Source organism: Zymoseptoria tritici, chromosome 5 (genome assembly GCF_000219625.1).
Source record: "Zymoseptoria tritici IPO323 chromosome 5, whole genome shotgun sequence".
In the NCBI taxonomy this organism is placed as follows: domain Eukaryota; kingdom Fungi; phylum Ascomycota; class Dothideomycetes; order Mycosphaerellales; family Mycosphaerellaceae; genus Zymoseptoria; species Zymoseptoria tritici.
In genome coordinates, this window is record NC_018214.1 from 1,785,472 (window position 1) to 1,798,959 (window position 13,488).

Consider the following 13,488-nt stretch of genomic DNA (forward strand, 5'->3'; position numbering starts at 1 on the left):
TTGGATTGGTGAGATTGGTACCCCTGCTCACCATGGCCATAGCATGGTGAGATTGACTAATCCATCTTTTCTCACCAATCCATCAATCCGTGGATTGATTGTTCACCGCACTGTCCATTGATTTTGTCCGTTGCATGGATTCTCGCCTCGGCCGAGTCCGCCCAAATTACGTCACTAATGGCGTCGATGATTGAGAGCCCAGCTCTTTGACGATCTTCGATATCCAGGTCCGGATATCTCTCCACAGCCCATTGCACTATCCTCGAATCGATCGACTCTAGAGGAGTTACAACACCACCAGAAGCGAGCTCGGCATGCTGCATTTCGTGGATGTAGTCAGTCGGTTTTGTAAGGACCGTTACTACTGGATCGCGTGTGCCCTTGCCGAGACTGGAGAAGAATTTCGTGAAATACCCTGGCTTGACCGTCTCACTCTCACCGACCAATCCGAAGAAGAGATTAACAGCACAGTCGGCAGCAAAGGCCGCTCGCACAGTCGCAGGGGAGTTGCCGAGTTTGAAAAGGCCATCCGGATGGATCACGTTTGTGCAGATCCGGTCGAGATTGGCTGCAACTGTGTGGTTGAATTCGAGGTAGTACTCGACCGAGTGCTGGTCACTAACCTCGACACTTACCACAACAGTGCCAGGAGCCATCCAGTCTGTCTTGTACGACTTCATAGGGCATTGTCCGAAAATGGTCAGAAGCTTTGTCTGAGCGAGTCGTTGTATATCATCCGAGAGCTGATCATGCATATCCAGTACCTTCGGAATATAAAAATCTCGTGGGCATTGTTTCTTTCTGGACGACGACATCTCCTGACGCCAATGAACATCGAATGCGAATGTGTTGCCACTATGGAAGCCCTTTCCAAGAAGTCTTGCGGTACATGGATTTTGTGCATCGAAAAACTCGTTGTTGCTTTTCAGCAGAGTCTTATAGTGCATGATGACACCGAACAAGAAACTCGGATGTCCGGAAGGCTTGTTCAGCAAGTCTTTACTTGAGTCTGCGGCGAGAGGTTCGGATGTGTGGAATCTGGCGACGCGATCATCCACGGCTTTCTTCAATGATGCATCCAGGTCGTTCGTCCGGAGGTTCGAGCAGAACGAAGTCAAGCCACGATATTGAGCATCGCTCAATACTCGTTTCGCAGCTTGATGAAAGCGCTTAACCATCTCAGTCGGAGAAAGAACTTCAGCAGCATTGGCTTCGGCTGCGTCGAGCATCGCTCGAACTCGAGGATCCAGATCGTCTTGCAACTCTGCATCGCTGAAGGAACGCTTGTCTCCGGTCCGAGGGCTGGGCTTGTACACAATGCGGACGACTTCGTCGCTGTCCATGTCTGTATGCTGAAGTGGAGTGAAGCAAGCAAGACGAGAGGCGATGATCTTTGAGCGTGAATGAGTGTAGGATCCGCGAGAGCGACGACCTCCCATATATATTGGTTCAAGCCGAGGACTGATCGCAATCTCCTGCCTCGCCGTCCTCGTTGCACACCATATCTGCCATCGGCGGTCCATCGGCGACAACCTACGCAGACCATTGGCCGTCCCTTCTTTGCGCTGGTGGTCGGCGATCCTATTTCAGCAACACACCCCCGATCGGGAAATTGAGCTCATACTCTGTCCCACGGTAGTGCCAATGGCGCTATTGGATGTTCCGCGTTCCGCTATTGGTCAACTCGGGAAGTCCGGAACAGCAAGCGGGTCGGCCGTCAATTAACTGATATATATTCCACATCGTTCGAATGGGACCATCATCCCCTATGGCGCAATTGGCTAGCGCGTCAGACTGTTACCTTTCCCCAAAAGGCAATTATCTGGAGGTTCATAGTTCGACCCTATGTGGGGGAGATTTTTTTTTGGTCTTCGTTAGCACAAATATCCATAGCACTTTGCGGAGCTCCTCGAGAACTACAAGGAAGAAGAAATAGATTCCGAGGACGAGGATGTTCGGGAGAGGATTCGTGTTGCACACTCGATGGCGACTGGCTGAGGCGGCGCAATCAGGGGTTTCCTGATGATGTTGGAGGATGTATTGATGAAGTGATGACGTGAAGTGAAGTTCCGTACGTGAAGTGGAAGGTGAAGAAGAGTGCTCACTAGCGCGGTTTCCTGCCTGGAGCGCATGTGCCTACCTTGCCTGCACGCACAAGACAGACCGCCGCTTTGACCCGACCGCCGTATCGCCTCGACCTTGCGTGCACTGTGCGCTACGCCGTGTCGTGTACACACACAAGAGACCGCCTCTCATACACGAAGCCCGTACATGCATGTTCTTACCGTTGTGGTCCACACTGCTGACCATCCTCTGCGATCCTTTGGTGACGACCTGTCAGAAAGTATTTCCATTGCATGCTGATGGAGTACGCGATGCCTCGATCGCCATGCAATGCTGCGAGTCTCAGCTGCTCGTCTTCTCTCCTCTCCACCCATATCCCTTTTCCTGTGCCCTACGCCACACCCAACTCCTTGTAGAAAGCATCACTACTCGGCTCCCTCCCCAGGAATCCCTTCAAGGTCTCCATCTCGTCCTGACTGCCACCCTTCTCCAGCACTCCATGTCGATATCTTCGTCCCTGCTCCCCGTTCATCGGATCCTTAGCAAACACCGTCTGGAACATGTCCGCCGAGTACACCTGACTGCTCAGATAACCGTAGTAACCCGCATCGTACCCGCCCATGAGATGTCCAAAAGTGGCCTGGCCGGAACCCCACGAATACGGCTCACCGAGTGCCTCTGGGCCATCGATCTTGGAGATGTCGTGGCGGAGCTTATTGTACGTAGTCGAAGCGTCAAGGTTCTCAACGTCCGAGTGAGACTTTGGCTCGTGGACCGTCATGTCAAACATGCCGAAGTGTAGTTGGCGGAGGTTGAAGAGCGCGTCGTTAATGTGGCGGGTGCTGACGATGGACTTGATCAAGCTGTCGGGCATAGACTCCGAGGGCTGCTTGGTGTCCTTTCCGGCGGACGCTTTCCATGCTTCGGTGTATTCGGGTGTGAGGTAGGACCAGTGTTTAGAAAGGGACTTGATCTGCGAGGGAGTCCAGCACCAGTTCTCGAGCATTTGGGAGGGCGCTTCGACGAAATCGCGGACGGTGTTGGTGCCGTGGAAGCGAGAGTATGTGGTACGTGAGACTAAATCGTGGATGCCGTGGCCGAGCTCATGGAAAAGAGTGACGACTTCGTCGTGTTTGAGGAGGGAGGGTTTCTTCGGTGTGGGCTTGCTGAAGTTGCACACGAGAGCAGTGGCAGGGTAGCGCCGAGTGCCGTTCTCTTGAATGAAGCCGGGTTGGAGGTTGAAGTTGGCGGCGTGGCCATACTTGCCCTCGCGAGGGAATAAGTCGAGATAAAGGTAGCCTACAAATCCGCTGCCTTCACCTGCGTCATCCCAGACGGAGAAGACTTGCACTTCGGGATGCCACACAATGTCATCGCCCTTGCCGGTCTCGGAGATCTGATCGCGGTGCTCGCCCTTGACTTCGACGAATTGCAGACCGAAGAGCTGCTCGAAAATGTCGAGCATTCCGCTGATGGAGGTCTGCAGAGGGAAATATTCGGCAATAGTGTGTTGATCGAGCTGGTAGTCCTTCTCGAGCATGAGGGTGTCGTAGAAGCGGTGATCCCACAAGAAGTAGTGGTCAGCATTCCCAGTTTGAGCTTTTTTCAGCTCCTTCAACTTCTCAATCTCCTTCAGTCCACCAGGTGCAAGGCGCTGCTTGAGGTCTCCGAGGAAGTCATCGACAGTCTTTGGTGTTTTTGCCATCTTGTCCTCAATCCTGAATGTGGCGTGGTTTGAGTATCCCAACAGACGAGCGCCTTCATCACGTAGAGTGATGGTCTCCTTGAACAAAGCCACATTGTCGGGACACTTGTTCTCATTCGCGATGAAGACTTGCTTGCGGACCTCCTCATCCTTGCAGTACTTCAACACCGGGAAGAGGTCCGGGTATTTGAATGTCAGCCAGACCTTGCCCTCCGATGGTGTACCGTCCTTCCCCTTCATCAGGCCATCCACGACATCAGCCGGCACTCCATCGAGCTGCTTTGTTGTCAACCACAACCCGCCCTTCTCCTCATTGAGGTTCTTCTGGAAGGCAATTCCCAGCTCTGACAGTCTCTTCTTGATCTCCTTGAATCGATCCCGATCAGGTCCTGCCGGAATTCCCAATCCCATGCGAATGTAGCTCTTGTGATCCTTCTCCAGCAGTCTCCGGCTCTCCGCATCCAGCTTCTCATCATCCTTCTGCTTCTTGTACGATGCGTCCACCAGCTTGAAGATATCCTCCCTCATCGCCGACTCAATGCCAAACTCATCCATCAACTTCTCCGCTTCCGTTGAAGCATCACGAGTCTTTTGATCGGTCGAGACAGCTTGGTAGAATCCGATGATGTGCGTTTCCAATGACATGGCATTGTCGTCACGTGCGAAGAGTAGACCGACATTGTTGAAGTTGGCTGTGTCCACCGTCACCTCCTTGACGATCTTGTCTTGCAATGCCTTGTTCTGATCGAGGATTCGCTTCGTGTCGAAGATGATGGTCTCGGGAGTGTGAGTGAAGAGCGGCGGTGCTTGCGGAGGCTTCTTGAATTTCGAACCCATAATGGTGGATGTGGTGATCGGTCGGTGCGGGTAGTTGAAGGTGGGTACTTTGACCTGAAAGACGAGAGCTCGAAGACGAGGGATGGTGTTGTAGATGGCCACGATTGCGATGAGGACGAGGACGAAGAGGAGGAGTGGACGCCGGAGAAGGGCGGAGCGTTTGGTGTGTAGTGGGGGAGCCAGCGTTGCCTTTTGACCGTTTCGAGTTCGAGATGGCCGTTTGTTTGCTGGGATGTGCGTGGGAATGGCGGTCGATGATGCCGAGTCGGGTTCCATCAGATCAGGAGCTGAAGCTGACGGACACCAGCGGGAGGATCTGGAGGGGTTGCTCAGAGAACGGCGGTGACGACCAAGGACCACGACATGACTGTACGACAAGCACAAATACAACTGTCAATGATGAAAAAGACACATGCACATCGTAAGATTGATCGACTACATGCGTTTCCCGGTCGATAGTGTTGCATGCAGATGCAGGTGTTTCGGCCTGCATGTCATGAGGGTGAGATTCACAGCTCACGCCAGGTAGTTCTAAGGTCACTCTCGGGAATCCATGAAGCTGTCGATGCCTGGCAACAAAGCACCGCGCTCCATTCTGGTTATAATAGACTGGAGTGCAAGTTATTATCTACTATATTAGCTTTATAACGGAAATAGCTCCTAATATATATATATATAGTAGTAGAGACAATAGCCCTATTCCGCTATAAGATAGTAATAACGAGTAAGTATTTCTTTAGATTTAATAATTTATAAGAATCTATTTAGATATACTAATATATACCTAGCCTATTATTACGGCTTAATAAAAGATAGACGTAATTCTAATAATTCGGTAAATAGATAAGTTTATATATAATACTATAGAATAGAGTCTAAGAAGGACTCGAAGAAATATAGAAATAGTTATAGCCTTAGGTATCTACCTCGGAGGTAGGTACGGAGACCGGCTATAATACTACCCCTCCCCTACTCTTTAAGAGCGAGAGGCTCGCGAGTATAGTAAAGGTATAGTAAGTACGACCTTTAGTATATATATAATATTATATATCTAGCGATAGTATAGTATTATAATAGTAGTATACGGAGCGCTAACTAGTTTAATAGTATAGTAGTAACGCTCGTAGTAGATTAGTAAGATAGTAGTATAATAGAGATTACGACTAATAATAACGTAATAGGTAAGTATAGTAGTACGAATATCTAAAACTTATAGAAATAAATAGAAACGCTAAATCCGAGGAGAAACCCTTAGCTAATAAGGGGCTAGAGAACTCCTTAAGTTTTAGTAGGTATTATAGTAGTCGATTCCGTTTAGTATTATTTAGTTAGTATATTTAGTTAGTATATTTAGTTAGTATTACTTAGTCGGTATCGTCTAGTACTATTATATTAGTCTAATAGCTTAGCTATATCTATTATTAAGTATACTATAGGCTAACCTCTATCTATAGTAACTACCTAAGAAGTAGGCTCGCGTTACTCTAATAGTTAACTAGCGTAGGCTTAGCAATATCTATATACGGCCGAAGCTAACTATAAGAGTAAGGTAAGTAAACGTATACTATAGACCTCCGTATAAGTACGGCGCTTTAGGTTATAGGTCGGTCGCTAATAAGACTTATCCTAAGTAACGAGTCTTATTTAGTTTCTAACCTTATAGCGGTCTAAAGGCAACTTAAATAGACAACCTAGGGTAGTTATAATAGAAGTTAGCTACTATAGCGGTAGTATACTTAACGATACTCTTAGTAGGCTCCTATATAGCCTCTAACCTTAGATATTCTTTCTAGTGTATAAGGTATTAAGTACTTAGTAGTAGTAACTTCTTACTCTTACGACCTAGTACCTTTTATATACGTACGTCTAGGACTTCTTTAACTTCGTATTCCTTATACTTACTATCGCTTCCTACGATAGCTTCCGCTAGTAGTAGTAGCGCCGGTAATTAACTAAGGAGGGGATTATCGGCGGCTAGTCAAAGTAGGGAGTTATTAAAGATAGTATCGATTTTAAGGTTTAGCGGTAGCTTAAGGCGACACGTACTAGGCATAACCTTAATAACCTTATAAGGGCTAAGGAGCTTATAATCGAGAGAGATTAATAGTCGCTTTATCTTAATGTTCTTATAATTTAAGCGTACTATATTACTAACGCGGTAGACTAGGCTAGTATCTTAGTAAAGATTAGCAGCATCTAATTGTCGTAATTACGTAAGGCGGAGTTCTTAACGTAGGTGTTTATAAAGGTCCTTTATATAACTAGCGAAGTTATAAGCGGCTTTAGTATTAAGACGCTATTAGTAAGGGAGTAAAGGTATATTAAGTTCGGTGTTAATGTCCGTAAAGTATAGATTACGACCGGTATTAGCGAAGAATAGTAAGACTCCTATAGATACTAAGACGTAATTGTTCGTAGTAAACTTAGCGAGAGGTAACTAGTCTACCTAGTCGTTTTAATAGTAAGATACGAAGGATCGGAGGTAAGTCTCTATTATTTTGTTCGTGTTTTCTAACTAGCTATTAGTTTTAGGGTAGTATAATAAGGATAGCTTACGCGAGACTCCGAGTATCTTATAGAGTCTTATCTAGAAGGCTAATACGAATTAAGGGCTACGGTTAGAAATTAAGCTAATAGGAAAGCTATAGCGTAACTAAACGTAGCGGAGAAACATATAAGCGTAGTAGTCGGCTTCTATTAATAAGACGGGGATTAGATAGCGTTCCTTAGTTATTCGGTTAGTACTAGTTATAATATTATAGTAGGTCGCTAAATCTATATAGCTTTTACTCGGAGGTAGGTTAACTACGAAGTCTATAGTAATATTAGTCTATAGTTTAGCCGGTGCCTCTAAAGAGCGTAGGAGGGATTAGTAAGCGAGATTGCTCGGTTTGTTATTATAGTAGCTATGGTTACGTAGATACCGACTAATCGACCTAGCTATACGAGGCTAGAAGAAGTAACGGCTTATTAGGTCGAACGTTTTAGCTTAACTAGGGTGTCTAGCTATTAGCGATTCGTAGTACGAGCGTAGTATCGTCGAGCGTAGGCTAGATTAGTCGTTATCTTCGCTAGGTACGTAGAGGCTCTAAGATCTATATCGGTTACGGACGTATAGTATACTATTCTCGGAGCGTACGTCGTCCGTATAGTACTTAATTTTAGATAATAGTAGGATATTAGTAGATCCTTACGTAAGCTAAGAGATAGCGGTACGGACTTCTACGCCGGCTTAGCTCCGGTAAGTAGCCTAAATAGCTTAAACTAGAGCTAGTAAGGATTCTAGCGTATAGACGAGGAGACTAGATATATTTAGCTAGTACCCTACGAGGTACTTTAGTTAAAGGATAGTCTAGTATTAGTACTATAGCCGCGGGTTATCCGGCGACGAGGGGAGGTCTTAAGGTAGGCGTATAAGTACGTCTACCTTACTATTACTTTTGCTAGAAATAAAGGAGATAGTAAAGTTAAATTATAATAAGAACTCGGCCTAGCGAGCTTACCTTCTATTTAGGACCTTAGTAGTTATAAAGTGTTTAAGGTTCTTATAATCGGAAAGGACTTTAACTAGTTCGCCGTCGTCTAAGGCGAGCTCCGGTCGCTACTCTTTAAAGGCTTTAATAATAGCTATTAGCTCCTTATCGTAGATGTCGTAGTTACCTTCGGCTAGTAATATCTTCTTTAAGAGGTAGGCGACTAGTCGTATAACTCTATTATTCCTATACTAAGAAAGTACGGCTATAGTAACGAAGTCGGAAGCGTTAGTTTCTAGGATAGTTTCGAGCCCTAGTATAAAGTAGGTAAGGACTAGTGCTTTCGTAAAGCGGAGCTTTATCTCGTCGAAGGCCTATTAACATTATAGCGTCTAGGAGAATAGTAGGTATCGAGACTTCGTAGATAGAAGTTTAGCCTATAGGTCTCGATCCGGATCTAAGGGGATTATATACGTAAGGGCTATTAACGGTACGGCTAGCTTTAAGAACTTCTTAATAAAGCGGCGGTAGAAGTTAGTAAATCTAAGGAATAACTAAACGTCCTTTACGTAGGTAGGGGTTTCCTATACTTAGACGGTAGCGACCTTCTTAGGGTCTATACTAATGCCGTCTTTACTAATAATAAGGCTAAGGTATTTAGTCTCTTAGACGAAGAACTTAGACTTCTTAATATCGATAGGGAGTCCGGCGGCATAGAGCCTATTAATAACGAGTCGGACGTACTTCTTATACTCCTAGAGGCTGTCGCTAAAGATAAGAACATTATCGAGGTAAGCTAAGTAGAAGTCGTCTAGGTATTTATATAGCGAGTAGTTAATTACTACTTAAAAGGTACTTAGTACGTTATATAGACTAAATAGTATAGCTAGACATTTAAACTAACTATAGCGCGTAGTAAAGGCGGTTTTATATTTATCTCCCTTAGTAATACGTATTTAGTTAAAAGTAGTAATAATATCTAGTTTCGTAAAGTATTTCTTAGAGCTAAGGTAAGTAAGGGTATCTTAAACGAGTAGTATTAGATATCGGTTCTTAACGGTTATAGCGTTAAGAGCCCTATAATTAATATAGACTCGTAATCTACCGCCTAGTTTATAGACGACGATAACTAGAGTAGCTACTTCGGAGGTTATAGGACGAATTATCTCCTTAGCGAGTATATCGTTAACCTACTTCTTTAGAGCATCCTCTTCCTATCCGGAAAGGTAGTACGGACGGCGGAAGGAAAGTAATATACCTAGCTAGAGCTCGATATAGTAATCTATACCGTCCTTATAAGGGGATAGCGTATCGGCTTCCTCGCGACTAAAGGCGTAAGCGAGGTCTTATAAGTATTTCGGAAGTTTCTTAACGGCGTTAGCGGTTATAGATTTAGATCTAGCTATAAACTTCTCGTAGTCTTCGACGGTTATAGCGTATACCGATGTTTAGTTTCTAGAGGGTAATAACTAGTAAGTAAAGACTTTAGCGTCGGGGTAGTAAGATATAAGCTCGATAGCGCGAGCGCTAATCTTAAGTAGGTTAATTAGTTTTGTAGTACCAATGTCCTTAATACCTATAGTAGGTAGCTCGAGGCTACGTTCTACGAGGACCTCTAGTTATAGTACATTAGGATGTCGTATTATAGGTTCTACGTAGTTATAATTAATAGATTATAACGAGATTACTTCGCCCTTATTATAGTAAGTAGTACGGTGTTTAGCGACGAACGCGAGTCGACCGGTAGACTAGTAGATCTAGGGTTCGTACCGTAAGAGCTACGGTATTCTAAGGACAATATCGTATTATAGGTTAGCGACATATATTAGAGACTATTCGTAGTAACCGTTAAGTTCGAGGTTAACTATTATATAGTAAGTAATCCGTTTAGAGGTTAGTATACTATTAGCGAGGCCGAGTAACTAAGAGGCGGCGAGAGGAAACCGTAGTAATTTATTTGCTACTATAGTAGCGTTACTAATAAAATTAGCGTTAGCGCTATTGTCTAGATATACCTTTACTTTATAGCGTAGAAGTCTAGCGGCGAACACGATATAAGGCTCGACTAGTAGATCTTATCCTATTCCCTCGTAGTAGAGTAAGTAGTATAGCGAGGCTTAGGATACTAAGAGCTATTAAATGCTAATAGAGCGAAGTCCGCCTACTTCCTAGCCGAAGTAGCGGACGTTCTATTTCCCGCTTCGTCGTTAGAGTTAGAGCTTAACTTAGTCTCGATTTAGGCTAGGTTAGCGGATAGACGAGGACCCTAAGTACTCTTACTATTAAACCCCTTTATTAGGTATACGTTATCTTAAGGGAGGTAGCTAATCTCGCGGTAGCGGAAATAATAGCCTTCCTTATAGAACTTAGTACGTTCTAAGTCGGTAAGGCGAGCGAGATTCTTATATTCGTCGGTAAGTACCTTAGGACGAGAAGAGGTTATAGCGGAGACTAATATACTTAAAGTATTTAATCGAGGCTTAGATAATCTAGAGGATTTAGAGGATCTACCGCGCTTAGATCTACGGTCCTTAGTGTCGTTTAGGTACGAACTAGAGACCTTAGCGAGTAGGTAGACATTATTAAGCTACTCGAGGTCGATTTCGAGATTCTCGCATTACTTAACGAGTGCTTCCGGTGTCTTAATAGGTACACCGTCCGCTAGTTTTACGCGGTAGCGCTTATTAAGCTTGTTCTTAAGCTCGAATAGTTTAGTATCTACTAACTAGGTAATATAGGCGCGTAGAAGAGTATATTTACGAAAGAACTCCGTAAATAACTACTTCTCGCCTTACTTAAGGATAGTTATAGCGTTTTAAGCCTTACTAGTACGGTTGTTCTCTACGTAGCGTCCGTCTATCTATCTAAATATAGTATCGAGAGACTAGAAGTTTATAGCGGTAGGGATTTCTATATAGTTAAGTATAGAAGGAACTCGTAGTTTAAGTATATCCTAGATAGACCCTACGGTACATAAGTGTACGAAGGCTAGGGAGTCTATAACTAACCGAAATCGAGTAGTAGCGAGCTTTACTTCTACGGCTCTAAGCTAGCGAGGATAGCTTAGTCTATCTAACTCGTTCGTAAATACTTCTAGTAGAGGTACGCCTTTATTAGTATAGTAAGAGTCGAGTAGTATTAGATTAATCCGGGCGTTAGTTGTTACGGTAGAGTCCTAGGTAGTAGGAGTGCCTCCGCGATTTAAGCGGCGGTTTAAACGACGGTTATCGCGGCGGTTATTACGACGATTATTATAGTAGTCGTTATTAAAGTCTAAGCCGTCTAAGATATTAGAGGGGAATCTAGCTCCGGAGCGATAGCTATATCGACGTAGTAGTAGTAGTAGTAGTCCTATAAGACCGGTTACTAGAAGGCTAGCCCTACGCTTAATAGAGCGGGAGCGTAAGAATCTCCTACTACGGTAGGTCAATCTAGAGAAGGTAACTACGTTAATATTCTTCTTAAGCTACTTCTCGAGGGAGCTAAAAGTCGCTCGTAAGTCGGCTTCGCGTTACGTAGAGCCTTTAGCGGTAGCGATAATAGCCTAGCTTTCCTTAACGACTACGGTATATCCGGTAAGTCGCTTTTAGAGCTTCGCGATTTCCTTCTCGCGTAGCTTAATAGTATTATACTATTAGTTAGCTTAACCGTAATACTTATTAGCTTCCTTATTAGAGTTATAGGTCTTACGGGCATTAACCTTATCGTCCTAGTTAAGGACTTCTTATATTTCCTAGATAGCCTTACCTATAATTTAGAGTTGTTCCTTTTAAATACTAAAGCTTTCCTTAAGTATGCCTTCGTTCTAGAGAGCTTTAGCGAATCTACTATAGATATAGCCTACTAAGTAGTAGGAAAGCTTTAGATTCTTAGCGGTAAAACTAGTAAAGCGTATAAGGTCTATATTATTAAGGGCGGTTAGGCTAACGGTAACAGTAGTACTATCTAGCTCGACTCGGACCTTTAAGTCTTTAGGGTTATTAGAGTTTAGAAACACCTAGCTCTAAAGGAATAATATACTAAGGTCGAATAAGTCGATAGGTATATTAACTAGTCCCTTAAGCTTACGACGCCCTAGGTAAGCTAGCCTCTACTTTAGCGTAGACTCCTACTAAGTTTAAGTGTCTACTTCTTCTTCTTCTTCTTTCTTATTATTATTATTATTATTATTATTATTATTATTATTAATAAAGTCCTCCTTATCCTATAAGCGGAAGTCTTTAGGTAGCGTAGAGTAGTAGACTTTTACGGTAGCGGGCTTAGTAGGGCTCTAAGGGTTATTAGTATTAGAGCTAGTAGCCTTACCGGAGTTTTTAGTATTAGACTTAGAGAAGTTAGAGCGGGCTATCTTAGATAGGGCTTAAGGAGTCTAAGAAGGTAACGAAGGCGATATTAGTAACGGAGGCTCGGAAGTAGCGATTAATAGAGAGCGGTCGTATCGGTATACGTAGAAGAGAGGGTTTATCGAGTATCTTCTAGTATAGAAGTAGCGGAGTAGACGTTAGTTAGTTTATAAGGCGATTTATAAGAAGATAGAGGAAACGTTATACTAGGAGTAGGTATTAGTTAGATACTAGTAGGGCATAAACGAGTTAGTAAGGTTAATAGCTTTAAATAAGAAGTCGATAGAAGTTAGAGGCTTAGTAAGCGAGTAGTCCGTATATAAGGTACTCGTATAGGTAGAGACTCGGTGCTCGTAAATTCTAATATAACTGTTTATATAGATTACTCGCGGCGGTTAAGAACAAGTATCTATCCGTTACTATTATCCTTACTTTATCTAAGACTCTAGTTCTCGTCTAAGGCCTACTCTTTACCTCTTACGTCTATTATTACTTTATTCCTTACGTCTTCCTTAATTCTATTCTCGTCTAAGACGGGAGCGCGTATACTAGCGAAGTACTAAGGTCGCATAGGAATTTAATATACGCTCTTAGCGGTAAGGAGAATATTCGACTCGCGCGACTAGCGTAGGATAAGAGTCCCGTAGGGTTTTCCGGGTCTAGAGTATATCCGTATACTTATTATCGATTATAGCGTACCTACGTATACGTTTTGTCTAGAGTGCCTAAGTACTATATCTAGCGTACCTACGTATATAGTCGCGTCTAGAGCGCCTCGGTACGCTAATTCTAGAGCGCATCGGTACGCTATATTCGGTAATGTTCTAGTTAGAGAATAGGTTGTCCTAAAGGTGCTAAGATTAACTCGGAAGTACTACTTAATTCCTAAGACGCTTATAGCTAATAAGGCGTCTAGTAATATTAATATTACTCCGTAGCTACGTAGTCGATCTATATAGCCGGCCTATACTAGTTCGTTAGTTTATACTTAGGGGTATATAAATATATTACGGCTTAATAAAAGAGAGATATAATTTTAATAATTCGGTAAATAGACAAGTTTATA

The 13,488-nt window shown here is 43.8% G+C and overlaps 2 protein-coding genes across 2 annotated transcripts; both read right to left on the reverse strand.

Annotated features, from left to right (window-relative positions):
• Positions 1-598: 598 nt before the first annotated feature.
• Positions 599-1,400, reverse strand: MYCGRDRAFT_80919 (uncharacterized protein; the record flags this gene model as incomplete). The annotated part of the gene is made up of 1 exon (XM_003852493.1): positions 599-1,400. A coding segment is annotated over one exon (293 nt), but the record flags the coding sequence as incomplete, so codon positions are not given.
• Positions 1,401-2,334: 934 nt separating this feature from the next.
• MYCGRDRAFT_59247 (uncharacterized protein) lies at positions 2,335-4,842 on the reverse strand (the record flags this gene model as incomplete). The annotated part of the gene is made up of 1 exon (XM_003852492.1): positions 2,335-4,842. The coding sequence occupies one exon, from the start codon at positions 4,604-4,606 to the stop codon at positions 2,456-2,458; it is 2,151 nt and encodes a 716-aa protein (XP_003852540.1).
• Positions 4,843-13,488: the final 8,646 nt, after the last annotated feature.